Raw genomic sequence first — 13,706 nt, 5'->3', positions numbered from 1 at the left:
ATATGAAATAGATTCTGTCTAGAGCAACTACCCCCAGTGCTATATGAGAAGTGGTCTTTGTTCATTGTCAAGTAGCTGGATCCTGGCAGAGCAAAAGATGCAGAAGGACCTCTTTGGGTAACTCAGATAAAAAGTCAGGACTTCAGGGACAATGGATGAAAGGTACGCAACCCTCACACTACGGGAAAAAAGTTGGCTATTCTTGGGTTAAAAGCTGGTGAAAAAATCCCCCGTTTTTTGGGTGACTTTTTACCAATCGACCCAAAAATCACCAACAAGATCACCGGTTTATCACCATAAGATCCCCCATATCCCCCACATACGACCATGATTTCACCAAAAATCGCCAACGAGATCACCGGTTTATCATCATAGAATCATCATTATCACCAAGTTTTCCCCCAAATACAACCATGATTTCACCATAATCACCCATGGCATAACAACTATATCCCCAGGTCATTACACAGTGGGTGTGGGTTATACATTGGTGATGGTGGCCATCCCATGTTACCATAGCACCATGCAATGGGAGTTCAAGTCGACCGGAGTGGACAAGTGCCAGTAGTAATCCATTGGGGTATGCAGCCTGTGCCGGTGCCACTTGTACAGTGAGCACTCACACCCCTCCATCATGCCCAACACACATACGACTATGGTATTGAATCGCAAAATACTGCGATTGGGAAGGTTAGATGCCCATGTTGCATATACAAAATCTCGAGAATTCCACTGTTTCTGTCACTGGCGGAGTTTGCTTTAACATAGCTACCTGCTTCGTTCATGCATCCAGCAGCTTCATTGAAGTGTTGTAATGACAAGGAGTATAAGAAAAGTAGTGTATTGATGCTGTAAAATCATTTAAACTGCACCTTGAGGGCTAGAGTCATAAGGGTGTTTTCGGGTTATTAAGGTGATATTTGGGTGATAGCATTCACCCATCATTCACCCAAATCCTCTTTAGATCACCAATGGTTAAAGGTGGGGTATTTAGGTTGTATTTAGATGATTTGCTGTAACCGGAAAATGACCAGCGGTAACCAAAGGTGATTTCTTGGGGAAATGGATGAAAAGCAGGGGATACAGTCACCTTCTTTTCACCCATATCACCATTGGGGGTTTATTGGCGATGTTGGTTGTAATCTGGTGAAAAGATCACCCAAATTTAACCCATCAAATTGGTGATTGCAAAAATCACCCATATTTCACCAATATCACCGAGTATTCACCTTTTTCACCCAAATTTTTCCCGTAGTGTCACTTTTATGTCATACATTGCTAGCTAACGGCCACTTTTGTCCATTCCCAACTTTTGTGCATTCTATTGTAGGTGGACGGTGCTCCTGCTCTAGACATTCACTTCCATGATTAAAGTAGGTTGATCCGAGCTGATTTGGTTGAGTTACGCTCACACAAGATTACATCGGTTGAGCTACATCGAGCGTGCTTGATGTCCAGAGTGGTGTAATCTCTCTTTGACCGCAGCTCAGTCAAATCAGCTCGGATCAACCTACTCTAATCATGGAAATGAATGTCTAGAGCAGGGGCATCGTTCCCATGCAGTGGATCTCGCAACAATGATGATTGGATAAAAGTGACCGTTAGCTAGCAATACATGCCTGTTCCTAGATGATCCATAAAGTAATTAAACATTGACCCTTTCATTCATGCAAACGTAGCTGTGTTACACAACACGACCCTCTGCATCTTTTGCTCTGCCAGGGTCCAGCGACTTGACATTGAACGATGACCACTCTTCATATAGCATCACGCTTACAAACATAAAGGTGCCTGTATCTCCAAACTTTACAATCAAATGTGGGGTTTTGAATAGAGCAATGGACTCGGCTTGGCCAACAGCACCTTGTGTGAAAGTTTCGCGTTCAATGTCGCAAACAGCCCAAAAATTATTTTTTGGTCGTCGTCGTCGAAGAGGTCGACCCCCAGATCCAATTTGGCTGGTGGCGACATTGGCCAAATCTCGGATTGGCGAACTTGATCGCCAAACTTCTACACAGGGTGTTTTCGACCCTGGCGAGCAACATTGTTCGATTATTGACCCCATGGTTCATTGTAAAGCTTTGAGATACGAGCGTCCTTATGTTTTACATATGCTTTAAGCGTGATGGTATATGGAAAGTGGTCTTCGTTCACTGTCAAGTAGCCAGAGATGCAGCAGGGCTTGTATGTGTAACAAAGCGCAGAGCGTAGGACTTCCAACAAGCTCAATGCTGCAGGTGGACAAATGTAATCACCACATCACTATTTCCACTCGCGTCGTACTAGCCATATGCACCTACATCTTATTGAACTTCTTATCGAACTCACATTACCCAAACTTGTGTACAAATATATGGCTTCATCATATCCTTTATTCACTGCTATTTATGATCGAAATAAGCTTTTAAATCCATGCCCACAAAAGCAAGCTACATAATGGTGCCTTTAGCTAATAGTCATTGAGTTGAATTGTCTCTGTCACATCTTGACGTATCCAGATACTGGTGAGGATGACCAAATGAATGATACGGTTGACATGTGTACCATTGGTGTGTGTCACCATCTTGGCATGATGAGCCCGCGGAGTCGTAGGATAAGCATTCATTAGTAGAGGCGCAGGCTATACAAGACATCTCTTTACCTAAACCCTTCTGTCATGGAAGCACAGCGAATTCGAGACGGCGTCAAGGCAATGCATGACGGCGATAAGGCGTAAGCAATTGTGTTCATTCCATGTGTGTTGTTCTCTTGTGATGACCGTGACATTCGTTAGCTCTTCAAAAGGTCTTTTCCGCAAACCAGACTGGGACATTGCTTCGGGATGTTACGACCAAGCAGGTAAGCATGGCTTGAAGAGGGGGTGGGGAAATAAGAAGGAAGGAAGAACAAGGTAGACTAACTATGATATCACGTATAGCCACCTGCTTCAAACTTGCAAAGTCTTATGACCAAGCTGTCCAAGCGTACATGAAAGCGTCCGAGGCGTTCTTTAAGGCTGATGCGTGAGTGTTGGTGATGGAAACAGCCATATGTGTGATACTGATACAAGTGAATGTAGCACGCATCTTGCAGGAAAGGCCCTGGAAAGTGGAGCATTGATTGTCGCCCAAAACATGAATCAACCCCAACGAGCAGCTGAAATGTATCAACGTGCCAGTGATTTATTTATGACGGCAGGTAAGAACAGGAAAAACATACGCCTATGATTCGTGAAAGGTATTGATCGCGCTATGTGTATAGGAAGCATTGATCGCGCTGCTGAACAATTACAAAAGGCTGGCAGGTACAGTGCTTCGCATAGGATTGAATGAAAATGGATTGGAAACTGATACGTGGGGATGATGATGATAGAGCATTGGAAAATACGGATGTCAATGCTGCAATCGAAATGTACAGCGCAGCTTGTGGACTTTATGAACAAGAGGATCGAGGACGTATGGCGATTGATATCTTCAAAAAGGCTATTTCTTTGCTTATCCAAAGCAAAAAGTAAGATGGCAGTATATTGGAATGTGGATCAAAAGTCTTAACGGATACGTAATTGATAGATACGAAAAGGCAGTGGACATGTTGCATCGACAATTGGCGGTGCTTCGCAAGCTTACAAATCGCTCACATGTATGCAAGGCCAATTTGAGTGTTATGATCGTGCTCTTTGCAATTGGTGATGAAGTGGAAGCAGGAAAGCAGTTCAATATGATGTGCAAGTAAGTTATCTTGGTTGATGGATAAAGGATGTTGAAGGTTACTAATTCAAGACAACTAGTACCGATCCTGGATTTGCTCAAAGTGAAGAAGCTGATATTGGACAAGCCTTATTGCAAGCCTATGAAGAGGGAGATCAAGAGTTACTTGAGCAGACAGTGCGAAGACAACACATTTCGTTCCTTGATAATGAGGTGGCTAAACTATCCCGAACATTGACCGTCCCCGGTGAAATGTTATCCAGTGGTATGGGTGCACCACCCTCAGTCACCAGCAGTACCAATGCAAGTTACGCGTCTCGTCCTCCAAGTTCAAGACCTCCACGAGCATCTCCAGCAGCAGGAGCAACACCTACAAGCGATATTCATGCCATGTCACCTGCTCAAGTGCGTGCCGAGTTGTATAGTACACCATCATCCAAGAAGGCACCCCAACAGCCAACCACGACTCATCCTCCACCTCCTCAACCTGCACCAGCTGCTGAATATCAACAACCCACTCCTCAAGATCTCGATGAGGAATTTGCACGATTGAACATGGATAAGCCTGTAAATGAAAAGAAGCCACCAGCACCAGTAGTTGATGATGATGATTTCGATGATCTGCGTTAGAATGATTGGGGGGGGAATACAACAAACAATAAACAACCACATGCCTTTGTTTCAATGCGAAACACGCCATTGGATTCGGGAACTCAAAAACAGCTGCTTTAAATTCTCTCACATCCCCTCGTCTTTTTATTCCTTCACTCCTTTTCTTTTCCCAATACCTAAACATATCAACCATGTCTGCCACTCATCATCATCATCCTGGAGATCATTCCTCTGAACCTCGAGATCCAATCATGGAAGATGATCACTTTTCTTTAAGATATGGAAATCCTATCCAAGTGATCCATGATCGACCCAAACCCCACCAAGAGTCGTTTGAACCAAGCAAAGAGCATGCCCCTGCTACCTTATCTTCCGTTGTTAATACCACTACAAACTTGCAACCGCCAAAGGAACCAACGATCAAGAAAGCCCCTAGCTTTGAACGTGATTGTACAAGCTTTGCCGAGTTCGTTCATAAAGGCGGTATCGTTAGCGAGATTGATCACTGATGTTATCCATTGTATTCTCTTCCCTTATCCAACTTTATCATATACTTGTATAAATAACAAGTCGAATGATTTAAAATGGTCGTACCCGAGTGTGTGTAATAGCCCTGTACCCGGGTGGATGGATGAGCATGTGCTCATGGCGATATAAATCATGTCACCCAATAAGCCTGGATATCTTCCAAGGCCACAATGTTAGCATTTATTTGAGAGATACATCATTACTATGTAGCGAAGAATGATGAAAATGGCGTGGGATGACACTTGTGTAAAGGGGAGCAGCTGCGACGTGTGCATGATAGTGCGTGCGGTGCGTGCGGGAAGGTAATTTCCAAAAGCGGGTCAATCTTTCACTTGCACTACTTTGACTCTCTTTCTCTCTTTCATTTTCACAATGAGCGATCACAAAGAAGCTGTCGACGAGTTCACCCACGACATTGCCATTGAGATATCCCGTGCACTCAACATTACCAATCCAAACGACTTGTTGGCCAAACGAGTCATTCAACAGGCGAAAAACAACAAGTTTGACAAGTTTGCCGATGGTATGCAATGCCTTCCCGAATAGAAGAAAAAGACAATCCACTCACTACTCGATATAGCATGCCAGACATTTGGTCGATTCAAGCGAGAGTTCTTGCTGGAGATTTACACAAAGATCACCAACCACTTGAAGGACACGGCCTTCACTAGTCAAGAAGGTACCGCTGTACGCTCAGCAACCGATGGTCAACGTGGCGAGGTCTTGATGCTAGGGAACAACCTTCCTGGAGGCCTTATCAGTCGCAACAAGTCATCCAAAACAGACGACGTAAGCATTGAACAATGAGGATAGAGGAGAGCTACGTCAATTGACTCAAATGATATAGCAACGGCCCATTTTCAAAGCTCCCGAACCCAAGGCATCCGTATTTGGTCTTGACAAGTTGGCTGAAAAGAAACGTGCTGCAAAGAAGGCCGAAGAGCGTGCGCAAAAGAGAGTCAAAGTATCTTATTGGGATGATGAAGAAGGGGAAGAGAACAAAGATGATACAGGTAAAGAAAAGGAGACAATGGATGCATGCGGTTGGTGATTCATTCTATTCCATGTATATTCAGAAATCACCAAAAGTCGACCCAAGTATCGAGGAAATCATTTGGAGCCAGCATCCCCTGATCGCCGTGATGATAGACGTCGCAGGGACGATAGAGACAAGCGTAAGTGTTGAAAACGGATAATGATGTTGTGATGAGAAGCATTAATAGATGAGGGAAATGATTAGATCGATCAAGCAGACGTCATGATGATTCGCGATCGAGTCGCCGTGATCAAGAGAGTAGTCGACGAGAATATGATGATCGATCCTCCAGCAACAGACGTGATGAACGACCGCATACACCAGCATCAACACCAGGACGTGATGGCTCTGAAACACCTCGTCGTGGCGGTTTGATTAAACGAAGTCAATGGGCATCAATGACACCTCGAAGTCGTATGGAGCCTCCTACACCACAACGATCCACCAATGGACGTAGTACAGATAGCGGCTTGGGTCGATCCATTGGAAGTCGATCGACATGGGACTCTACGCCTTCCATTCGATCCAGTGTATATGATGAAGTAGCCTTGGAATACCCTGAGGAATATCCTGGTGATGAAGAAGATCGAAGGAGGTGGGAAGAGGAACAAGCACAATTGGATCGAGATTGGTACTCGATGGAAGAATCAGGGGTAAGTACAAAGGAAACAAAAGAGACAAGGTTAGGTGGATTAACATGGGATGATGTTTAGGCTATGGATGAGACACACAATCCGTTTGCAGAATACGAGGCAACGACCAAATTGCAGGATGAATCATTGGAACAAAAGCAGATCAAGAAACTCTCTGCTCGACAAGCTCAATACAACAAGGACACTGAAATGTGGGAGACAAGTCGAATGTTGAGTAGTGGTGTTGCCCAACGTCGTGAAGTGGATACGGATTTTGATGAAGATAGTGAGGTAAGTATTTTGAATCGGGAATGAGAGATGCTGGTATTAAGAATCGAGCTATCGTAGAACCGAGTCCATGTTATGGTGCATGATATCAAGCCTCCTTTCTTGAGTGGACGTGTGGTGTTTACAAAGCAGCTGGAGGCTGTTCAGCATGTTCGTGATCCAACTTCAGACATGGCAATCTGTGCCAAAAAGGGAAGCCGACTTGTACGAGAAAAGCGTGAGCAAGCTGAGCGTGCCAAGGCAACCAAGTTTGAGTTAGCTGGTACCACTCTGGGCAATGTAATGGGCGTAAAGAACAATCCAAATGAAGGTATAATTCGATATATATGAATATGAAAGGAGAAGCTAATAATATTGTATCTCGTTGATAGAGGAACAGCAAGATGAATCAACGGGCGATTCCAAGTTTGCATCTCATCTCAAAGCGTCTGAAGCATCCAGTGACTTTGCAAGGACCAAATCTATGCGAGAACAAAGAGAATTTTTGCCAGTGTTTGCCGTCAGAGAGGATCTCTTGCGTGTTGTCAGAGACAATCAAGGTATGATATGGGATTAGCGTTGATTGCATTGATCACATTCTTACATTTGATGATAGTGGTCATCATTGTTGGTGAAACTGGTTCAGGCAAAACTACTCAACTGACACAGTACCTGCATGAAGATGGTTATACAAAGTATGGAAAGATTAGCTGTACACAACCTCGTCGTGTGGCAGCAATGTCCGTGGCCAAGCGTGTTGCCGAGGAAGTTGGGGTAAGGTCTTGTTTTGACAGCATTGGATATGTAATAGTTACTCAACATGGTCTTGTAGACTAAGCTTGGTGATCTCGTGGGTTATTCAATCCGTTTCGAAGACCAAACATCCGAGAATACAATGATTAAATGTGAGTGTCCGATTCTTTACGGCATCTATCATATGACTTACCCAGTTTAATAGATATGACGGATGGTATCTTGCTTCGAGAATCAATGAACTCTCCCGATTTGGACCAATACAGTGCTATCATTATGGACGAAGCTCACGAACGTGCATTGAATACCGATGTGTTGATGGGTCTTCTTAGAAAAGGTAATGAAGAAATTCCCACTAATTAACGCTTTGTAAATAATAATGTATCTTTATGATAGTCATGGCGCGTCGAAGGGATCTCAAGCTTATTGTTACATCCGCTACCATGAATGCTGACAGGGTAAGCCAAGTCATTGTTGTATATGAACAAAAATACTCATATCCATAATACAGTTTGCCCAATTCTTTGGCAATGCACCTTGCTTTTATATACCCGGTCGAACCTTCCCTGTCGATGTCATGTTTAGCAAGACCCCATGCGAGGATTATGTGGATAGCGCTGTGAAGCAAACTCTTGCCATTCATCTTTCACAACCTGCTGGCGATATCCTAGTGTTTATGACTGGTCAAGAAGACATTGAAGTTACATGTACAGTATTAAAAGGTAAGTCATTCAGTGGGCTCAACAAATGACATGGCTAACAAGAATGATTATAGAGCGTCTGGAACAGCTCGAGAATCCACCCCCACTTGCCATCCTTCCCATTTATTCCCAGCTGCCAGCTGATTTGCAAGCCAAGATCTTTCAGCGGTCTGAAAACAATGCCCGAAAAGTGATTGTCGCCACAAATATTGCTGAGACGTCTTTGACCGGTAAGGATGACGATACGATTTTTATGTTGGAGGATAGTCGATTGACTCTGTATACTAGTTGATGGTATCATGTATGTGGTGGACACTGGTTATTGCAAGCTTAAGGTGTACAACCCTCGTATTGGTATGGATGCCTTGCAAGTGACACCTATTAGTCAAGCCAATGGCAATCAACGTAGTGGTCGTGCTGGTCGTACCGGACCTGGGTGAGTAATTTTTCGAGAACGAGAGGGAACCATGGTTTGGATGCTAATCATGTTGCTGTCATAGTGTTGCTTACCGCCTGTATACCGAAGAAGCTTATCGTACTGAAATGTTTATGAACACCATTCCTGAAATCCAACGTACCAACCTTGCAAGCGTTGTGCTCCAGCTCAAATGTCTTGGTGTCAAGAACCTGCTTGATTTCGATTTTATGGATCCACCTCCTCAGGTAAAAATGACTTGAACGCTCGATCTCGCTCATTTTTACTCATATGTCTGTTATAGGAAAACATCTTGAATTCCATGTATCAGCTGTGGATTTTGGGTGCGTTCGATAACAATGGTGATCTCACTCCTATTGGCCAAAAGATGAATGAATTTCCATTGGACCCATCGCTTGCCAAAATGCTGATTACGGCTGAGGAGCAAGGTTGTACAGCTGAAGTAGTTGTAAGTATTGGAGGATGAAGAGCGAGCGATTCATGATTTGCTCACGATATCATGTTCTACTTAGACGATTGTATCGATGCTTTCAGTGCCATCCGTATTCTATCGACCCAAGGAGCGTATGGAAGAGAGCGATGCAGCACGTGAGAAGTTCTTTGTACCTGAAAGTGACCATCTTACATTATTGCACGTGTATACACAATGGAAGTCAAACAAGTAAGTGGGGGAGGGGAAGTCGTACATTTTCCAAGGAAGAAATGGGTCATTGACGATGTTGTTCATTGTATAGCTATCGCGATGACTGGTGCAATAAGCATTTCATCCATTCGAAGGCTATGCGCAAAGCTCGGGAAGTACGATCACAGCTCATTGACATTATGAAGAGCGTAAAGATGCCCTATGTATCATGCAACACGGATTGGGATATCATTCGGTAAGTTTATCATCATACAAAGTGATTGTGTGCATTAAGCTCATTGGACATTGCCTGTAGTAAATGTATTTGTTCAGCTTACTTCCATCAAGCTGCACGTGTCAAGGGTATTGGCGAGTATGTCAACTGCAGAACGGGTATGAAGTGTCATTTGCATCCTACAAGTGCTCTCTTTGGTGCTGGTTTTACTCCCGATTATGTCGTATATCACGAGCTGGTGCTCACCTCCAAGGAATTCATGCAATGCGTCACCTCTGTGGATCCTTATTGGCTTGCCGAAATGGGCCCAATGTTCTTTTCCATTCGTGAACGTGATGTTCGTTAGTGGTATCATCATCAATGTAGATAAACAAGCATTCTCTCTCGTAAAGTTTTGGATATGAAAAAGTCATTGTATTGTTTAATGTGAGGATTGGCTATGAGATCATTTATGCAGAAGGGGGTTGTCATGGGAACAGCCACCCCCCTAACATCGTGGCTTGTTGCTGTGGCACACAGCATTCTCCTCAGCACAAATTGTCGTCACTTGTCATGCTGCCATATCTATATTCAAGGTTCACTTTAATACCTACAACGAGTCGCAATGTTGCTCGGCGGTTCTTTACATTCGAAGCCGGTGATTTCTGCATGTTGCGTGAGATGCGTTCGAATCGCAAGTACTTGATCGGACCCCTTGAAGAAGGAATGCAAAAGGATCACAAAGGTGGACGTATCAACCACGAAGACCTTATGGGCAAACCAATACGATCGATCGTTAGAACACACAATGGTAAGGGGCTATCTCTTTATTTGTATCGAGCAAGTCATTCATCAAGGGAAATGCCATGGTAGATGCATATGGATTTATGTTGCATAAGCCTACATTGGAGGAGTACGTTCTCAATGTACCACGAGCATGTACGCCTGTGTATACCAAGGATGCTTCCAGTATTGTAAGTAAGAAGGTGGCAAGGATATGGAAAAGGATATCGATCTCATGATGGTGGGTACAGGTACAAATGTTGGATATCGAACCTGGGAATCGAATTCTGGAAGCTGGAACGGGGAATGGTGCATTGACCTTGTATCTTGCACGTGCTGTGTCATCACAAGGACGAGTGGATACATTTGATATTCGAGAAACACATTCGAACGCAGCAAAGAAACATGTTCAACGATACGATCGAGGGCGATTCAAGGACGTTGTGTCATTTCATTTGGGTGATGTGGCAGATCATGTAACACAGCTTGTGGATAGCAACAACAATGACAAGGAAATCTTTGATGGGATCATGCTGGACATGCCCGAGCCAAACAAGACCATTGAATCACTCTTGCCTTATTTAAGGAATGATCGATTCATTGTATGTTATCTTCCCAACATGACACAAGTATTGGATTTGGTACAAGCGGCTCGAGGATTACCGGTGATGATGGAATCTTGTATCGAGACTGAATGGAAGGAATGGGATGTTCGAGCTACTCATATTCGTTCCACGGATGAAACAGCCTGGATATGTCGACCCAAGAACTTCGATGTCAAAGGACATACGGCATTCCTCACCAAGCTTAGGAAAACAGCATAATAAAGCAGCAGCTGAGATGTTTTCATCTTCCGTTCTATCGGCATTTCCATTTTCCCATATTGTGTATGCGTGTGTTTGCCTTGTGTATGTGCGTTTGTTTATGCATTAGGATATGCGCATGATTGCATTACACATGTCAAAATCACTATCCATATCGCGTATAGTACAATTCTTCCAATGAGACAAGGGGGATGCTGGACAGCATATGACAAGAGAGCGTAGATGTAATTTTGCGGGGGGTGTAAAGGTGGGGGGAACATCAGCGAATAAGATAAAGCTGTCTCAAGATGTGCATGGGCAATTGGATTCTTTTTCTTTTTCTTTTTCTCTCTCTCTCTCTCTCTCTTCCTCTTTGTTTCACTTTTCCACTCTTTCACACACACACACAAAAGACACGTCGAGTGCCTTTGTATTATAATGGCCAGCATATTATCCACTGCAGCACAACACGTTACCACACGACATCGATCATCCTCATCAGCAGCAAGCTTGCCTCGACCTGGTGAACCGCAACACACAAACCATCCTTCTCCTTCCCATACCCATCACCACGGTAATCGTCCTCGATCGGGATCTCGTCCACAATCGCGACCTCAGAGTCAGCATTCTCCATTATCCACAAGTGCCCCCATTGCGAATGGACCAGCACCCATTCACCAACTCGAACAGCACCAAAACTTCAATCACTCGGTGGATACCCTTGGCAGTTCGAGTAGTATTGACAGCCAGCTACCTGCTGAAACCACATTAACAATTGAATTCGATGGTGGTACACACGTCATTGTTCGTCCCAATCGGGTAGTCCGAGGTAAAACTATTTACACTTGTTCAAGGTTGCATCACATTGACTCACTCATCATCCATCCACTATTACAAAGGCAAAGTCATTCTCGACGTCGCTGAGCGCATGCTGGTGACACGTATACGGATCAAGGTAATATCATGAGATACGAAACCATGTGGCACAAATTGATCGCTGACTTTAATGCATATGACGACATGATGATTAGTTCAGGGCTGAGGAATCCGCTATGGTCAAGGTCGAAGAAGGTGGAGGCGATACGCGTGGTGAATGGATCCATCAAGCTATTACCACATTCTTTGAATCAGATTGGAAGTTGTGGGGAAATGAAGCAAGTTGTAAGTGGTGGCATTGATATTTGTGTTTGTTTCGGTTGATTCATTTTCCTTCCCTCTCGCCCTTTCATTATCTTTAGATTATTCACAATGCCCTTGGGAAGAGATGGATATTGGTCATTATGAATTCCCATTCGCCTTAAAGGTATGTGTATACGATACAAGGGTCTCATACATAAATACTTATATCGACTCTAGTTCCCCAATGTCAATTATCCACCCAGCATGGAAGATCCCGCGGGATTTGCTATACGCTATGTTTGGACCGCACAAGCTGATGGACCTGCATTACAATCTGGAATCAAGAGCCGGGAATACATTACGCCTTATCGACCCATCATCATATCTACGCCAGGTAAAAAAGAAAGGAACGGAACACGGAAGCGGGGTCGTAAAGGGGGAGACAAGGCGATGAGTTTATCCGTTCAGGCTCAGCCAACAAGAAAACTTACGCTATGATGATCATCCATAGATAAAGAATGGACCTATCGCAAGACGTTGATGAAGGATAAAAAACATGCCATTGCGGAGGTACAAGCCAAACTTTACAAGCAATCTTATTGCCCAGGTAACAAGGGACATGGAAATGGAATAAACAACAGCGGCATAATAACTAAACCATCTTTGGACATAGATGAACCCTTTGAGATGCAACTAAATATGACGACATTACACGCCGACGCAAAGATCGCTGCCATCGAGTACAAGTTTAGAAAGCATCATGAAGGCAAAATGCTGGTACAACAAGGCACGGCTTTTCGAGAACACATTCGTACCGTCATCCACAGCACAGTACCTATCCCCAGCAGCAATACGCATCATGGCACGCAAGTAGCAGAAACGGTGATCTTTGACGTGCCCACACGATTAGTGTCACCATCATTCATTTCTCGTCATACGCGTGTGCATTATGGATTACAATTCCTGGTGACGATTGAACAAGGCCATTTATTCAAAAACACCACCGTGGTGGACTTTTCAATCCCAATCATCATTGCCAACCTTCCTCATGATAATCTTCTTCGCATTCCCGATCTTACGGTGATTCAAGGCTATCGAGAATCAAAAGAGTGTCCCGTCTTTTTCGATCCATCACTCGATGAACCACCAAGCCCATCCATGAACAATGGCCCATTATCAACGCCAATGAATGAGGAACCACCCAATTACTATACTTTACCTATACAACCACCTCAATTCCAGCTTGGAAAAGAACGTAAAGAACGCACGGTCTTTTTAACTCGTCCTGCCAAAGGTGCATTGCATAGCCAGGAGATGTATCCTGCTGTCATTATCCAAGGTCTCTTTGATGAAGACTGGTAAACACCTCCTCCTCCTCCTCCTACACATCTACACCTGCTTTCCTTCCTTCATCCCACCCCCCCTCCCCCGATGGCGCCATACAATTACGAAAGCGTGGGACGATAAATGCGAAAAAGGGAACGGAGGGAGGGGGAGTAAGAGACCGGGCCCAG

General features: G+C 44.1%; 6 protein-coding genes across 6 annotated transcripts; 5 read left to right on the top strand and 1 right to left on the bottom strand.

Moving 5' to 3' along the window:
• Window positions 1-1,684: 1,684 nt before the first annotated feature.
• Window positions 1,685-2,065, bottom strand: O0I10_005206 (uncharacterized protein; the record flags this gene model as incomplete). The annotated part of the gene is made up of 1 exon (XM_058485253.1): window positions 1,685-2,065. One exon carries the CDS (start codon window positions 2,063-2,065, stop codon window positions 1,685-1,687), a length of 381 nt encoding a protein of 126 aa, XP_058344080.1.
• Window positions 2,066-2,656: 591 nt separating this feature from the next.
• Window positions 2,657-4,316, top strand: O0I10_005205 (uncharacterized protein; the record flags this gene model as incomplete). Its single annotated transcript, XM_058485252.1, has 8 exons — window positions 2,657-2,712; window positions 2,774-2,838; window positions 2,918-3,002; window positions 3,059-3,177; window positions 3,241-3,283; window positions 3,352-3,489; window positions 3,549-3,707; window positions 3,767-4,316. 8 exons carry the CDS (start codon window positions 2,657-2,659, stop codon window positions 4,314-4,316), a joined length of 1,215 nt encoding a protein of 404 aa, XP_058344079.1.
• Window positions 4,317-4,489: 173 nt separating this feature from the next.
• Window positions 4,490-4,807, top strand: O0I10_005204 (uncharacterized protein; the record flags this gene model as incomplete). Its single annotated transcript, XM_058485251.1, has 1 exon — window positions 4,490-4,807. One exon carries the CDS (start codon window positions 4,490-4,492, stop codon window positions 4,805-4,807), a length of 318 nt encoding a protein of 105 aa, XP_058344078.1.
• Window positions 4,808-5,198: 391 nt separating this feature from the next.
• O0I10_005203 (uncharacterized protein) lies at window positions 5,199-9,854 on the top strand (the record flags this gene model as incomplete). Its single annotated transcript, XM_058485250.1, has 20 exons — window positions 5,199-5,349; window positions 5,407-5,615; window positions 5,674-5,839; window positions 5,903-6,001; window positions 6,067-6,515; window positions 6,576-6,785; window positions 6,843-7,092; window positions 7,154-7,321; window positions 7,378-7,535; window positions 7,594-7,666; window positions 7,720-7,851; window positions 7,911-7,972; window positions 8,026-8,236; window positions 8,290-8,445; window positions 8,504-8,651; window positions 8,716-8,878; window positions 8,935-9,099; window positions 9,164-9,312; window positions 9,386-9,529; window positions 9,590-9,854. The coding sequence occupies 20 exons, from the start codon at window positions 5,199-5,201 to the stop codon at window positions 9,852-9,854; spliced, it is 3,528 nt and encodes a 1,175-aa protein (XP_058344077.1).
• Window positions 9,855-10,060: 206 nt separating this feature from the next.
• On the top strand, window positions 10,061-11,094 carry O0I10_005202 (uncharacterized protein; the record flags this gene model as incomplete). Its single annotated transcript, XM_058485249.1, has 3 exons — window positions 10,061-10,298; window positions 10,361-10,461; window positions 10,522-11,094. The coding sequence occupies 3 exons, from the start codon at window positions 10,061-10,063 to the stop codon at window positions 11,092-11,094; spliced, it is 912 nt and encodes a 303-aa protein (XP_058344076.1).
• A 417-nt stretch (window positions 11,095-11,511) lies between these two features.
• On the top strand, window positions 11,512-13,554 carry O0I10_005201 (uncharacterized protein; the record flags this gene model as incomplete). The annotated part of the gene is made up of 7 exons (XM_058485248.1): window positions 11,512-11,902; window positions 11,973-12,028; window positions 12,105-12,234; window positions 12,312-12,376; window positions 12,430-12,586; window positions 12,704-12,799; window positions 12,866-13,554. The coding sequence occupies 7 exons, from the start codon at window positions 11,512-11,514 to the stop codon at window positions 13,552-13,554; spliced, it is 1,584 nt and encodes a 527-aa protein (XP_058344075.1).
• Window positions 13,555-13,706: the final 152 nt, after the last annotated feature.

This window comes from Lichtheimia ornata (genome assembly GCF_029851405.1).
Source record: "Lichtheimia ornata isolate CBS 291.66 chromosome Unknown scaffold00020, whole genome shotgun sequence".
NCBI classification, from domain to species: domain Eukaryota; kingdom Fungi; phylum Mucoromycota; class Mucoromycetes; order Mucorales; family Lichtheimiaceae; genus Lichtheimia; species Lichtheimia ornata.
This window is presented reverse-complemented; position numbering and strand designations above follow the sequence as displayed.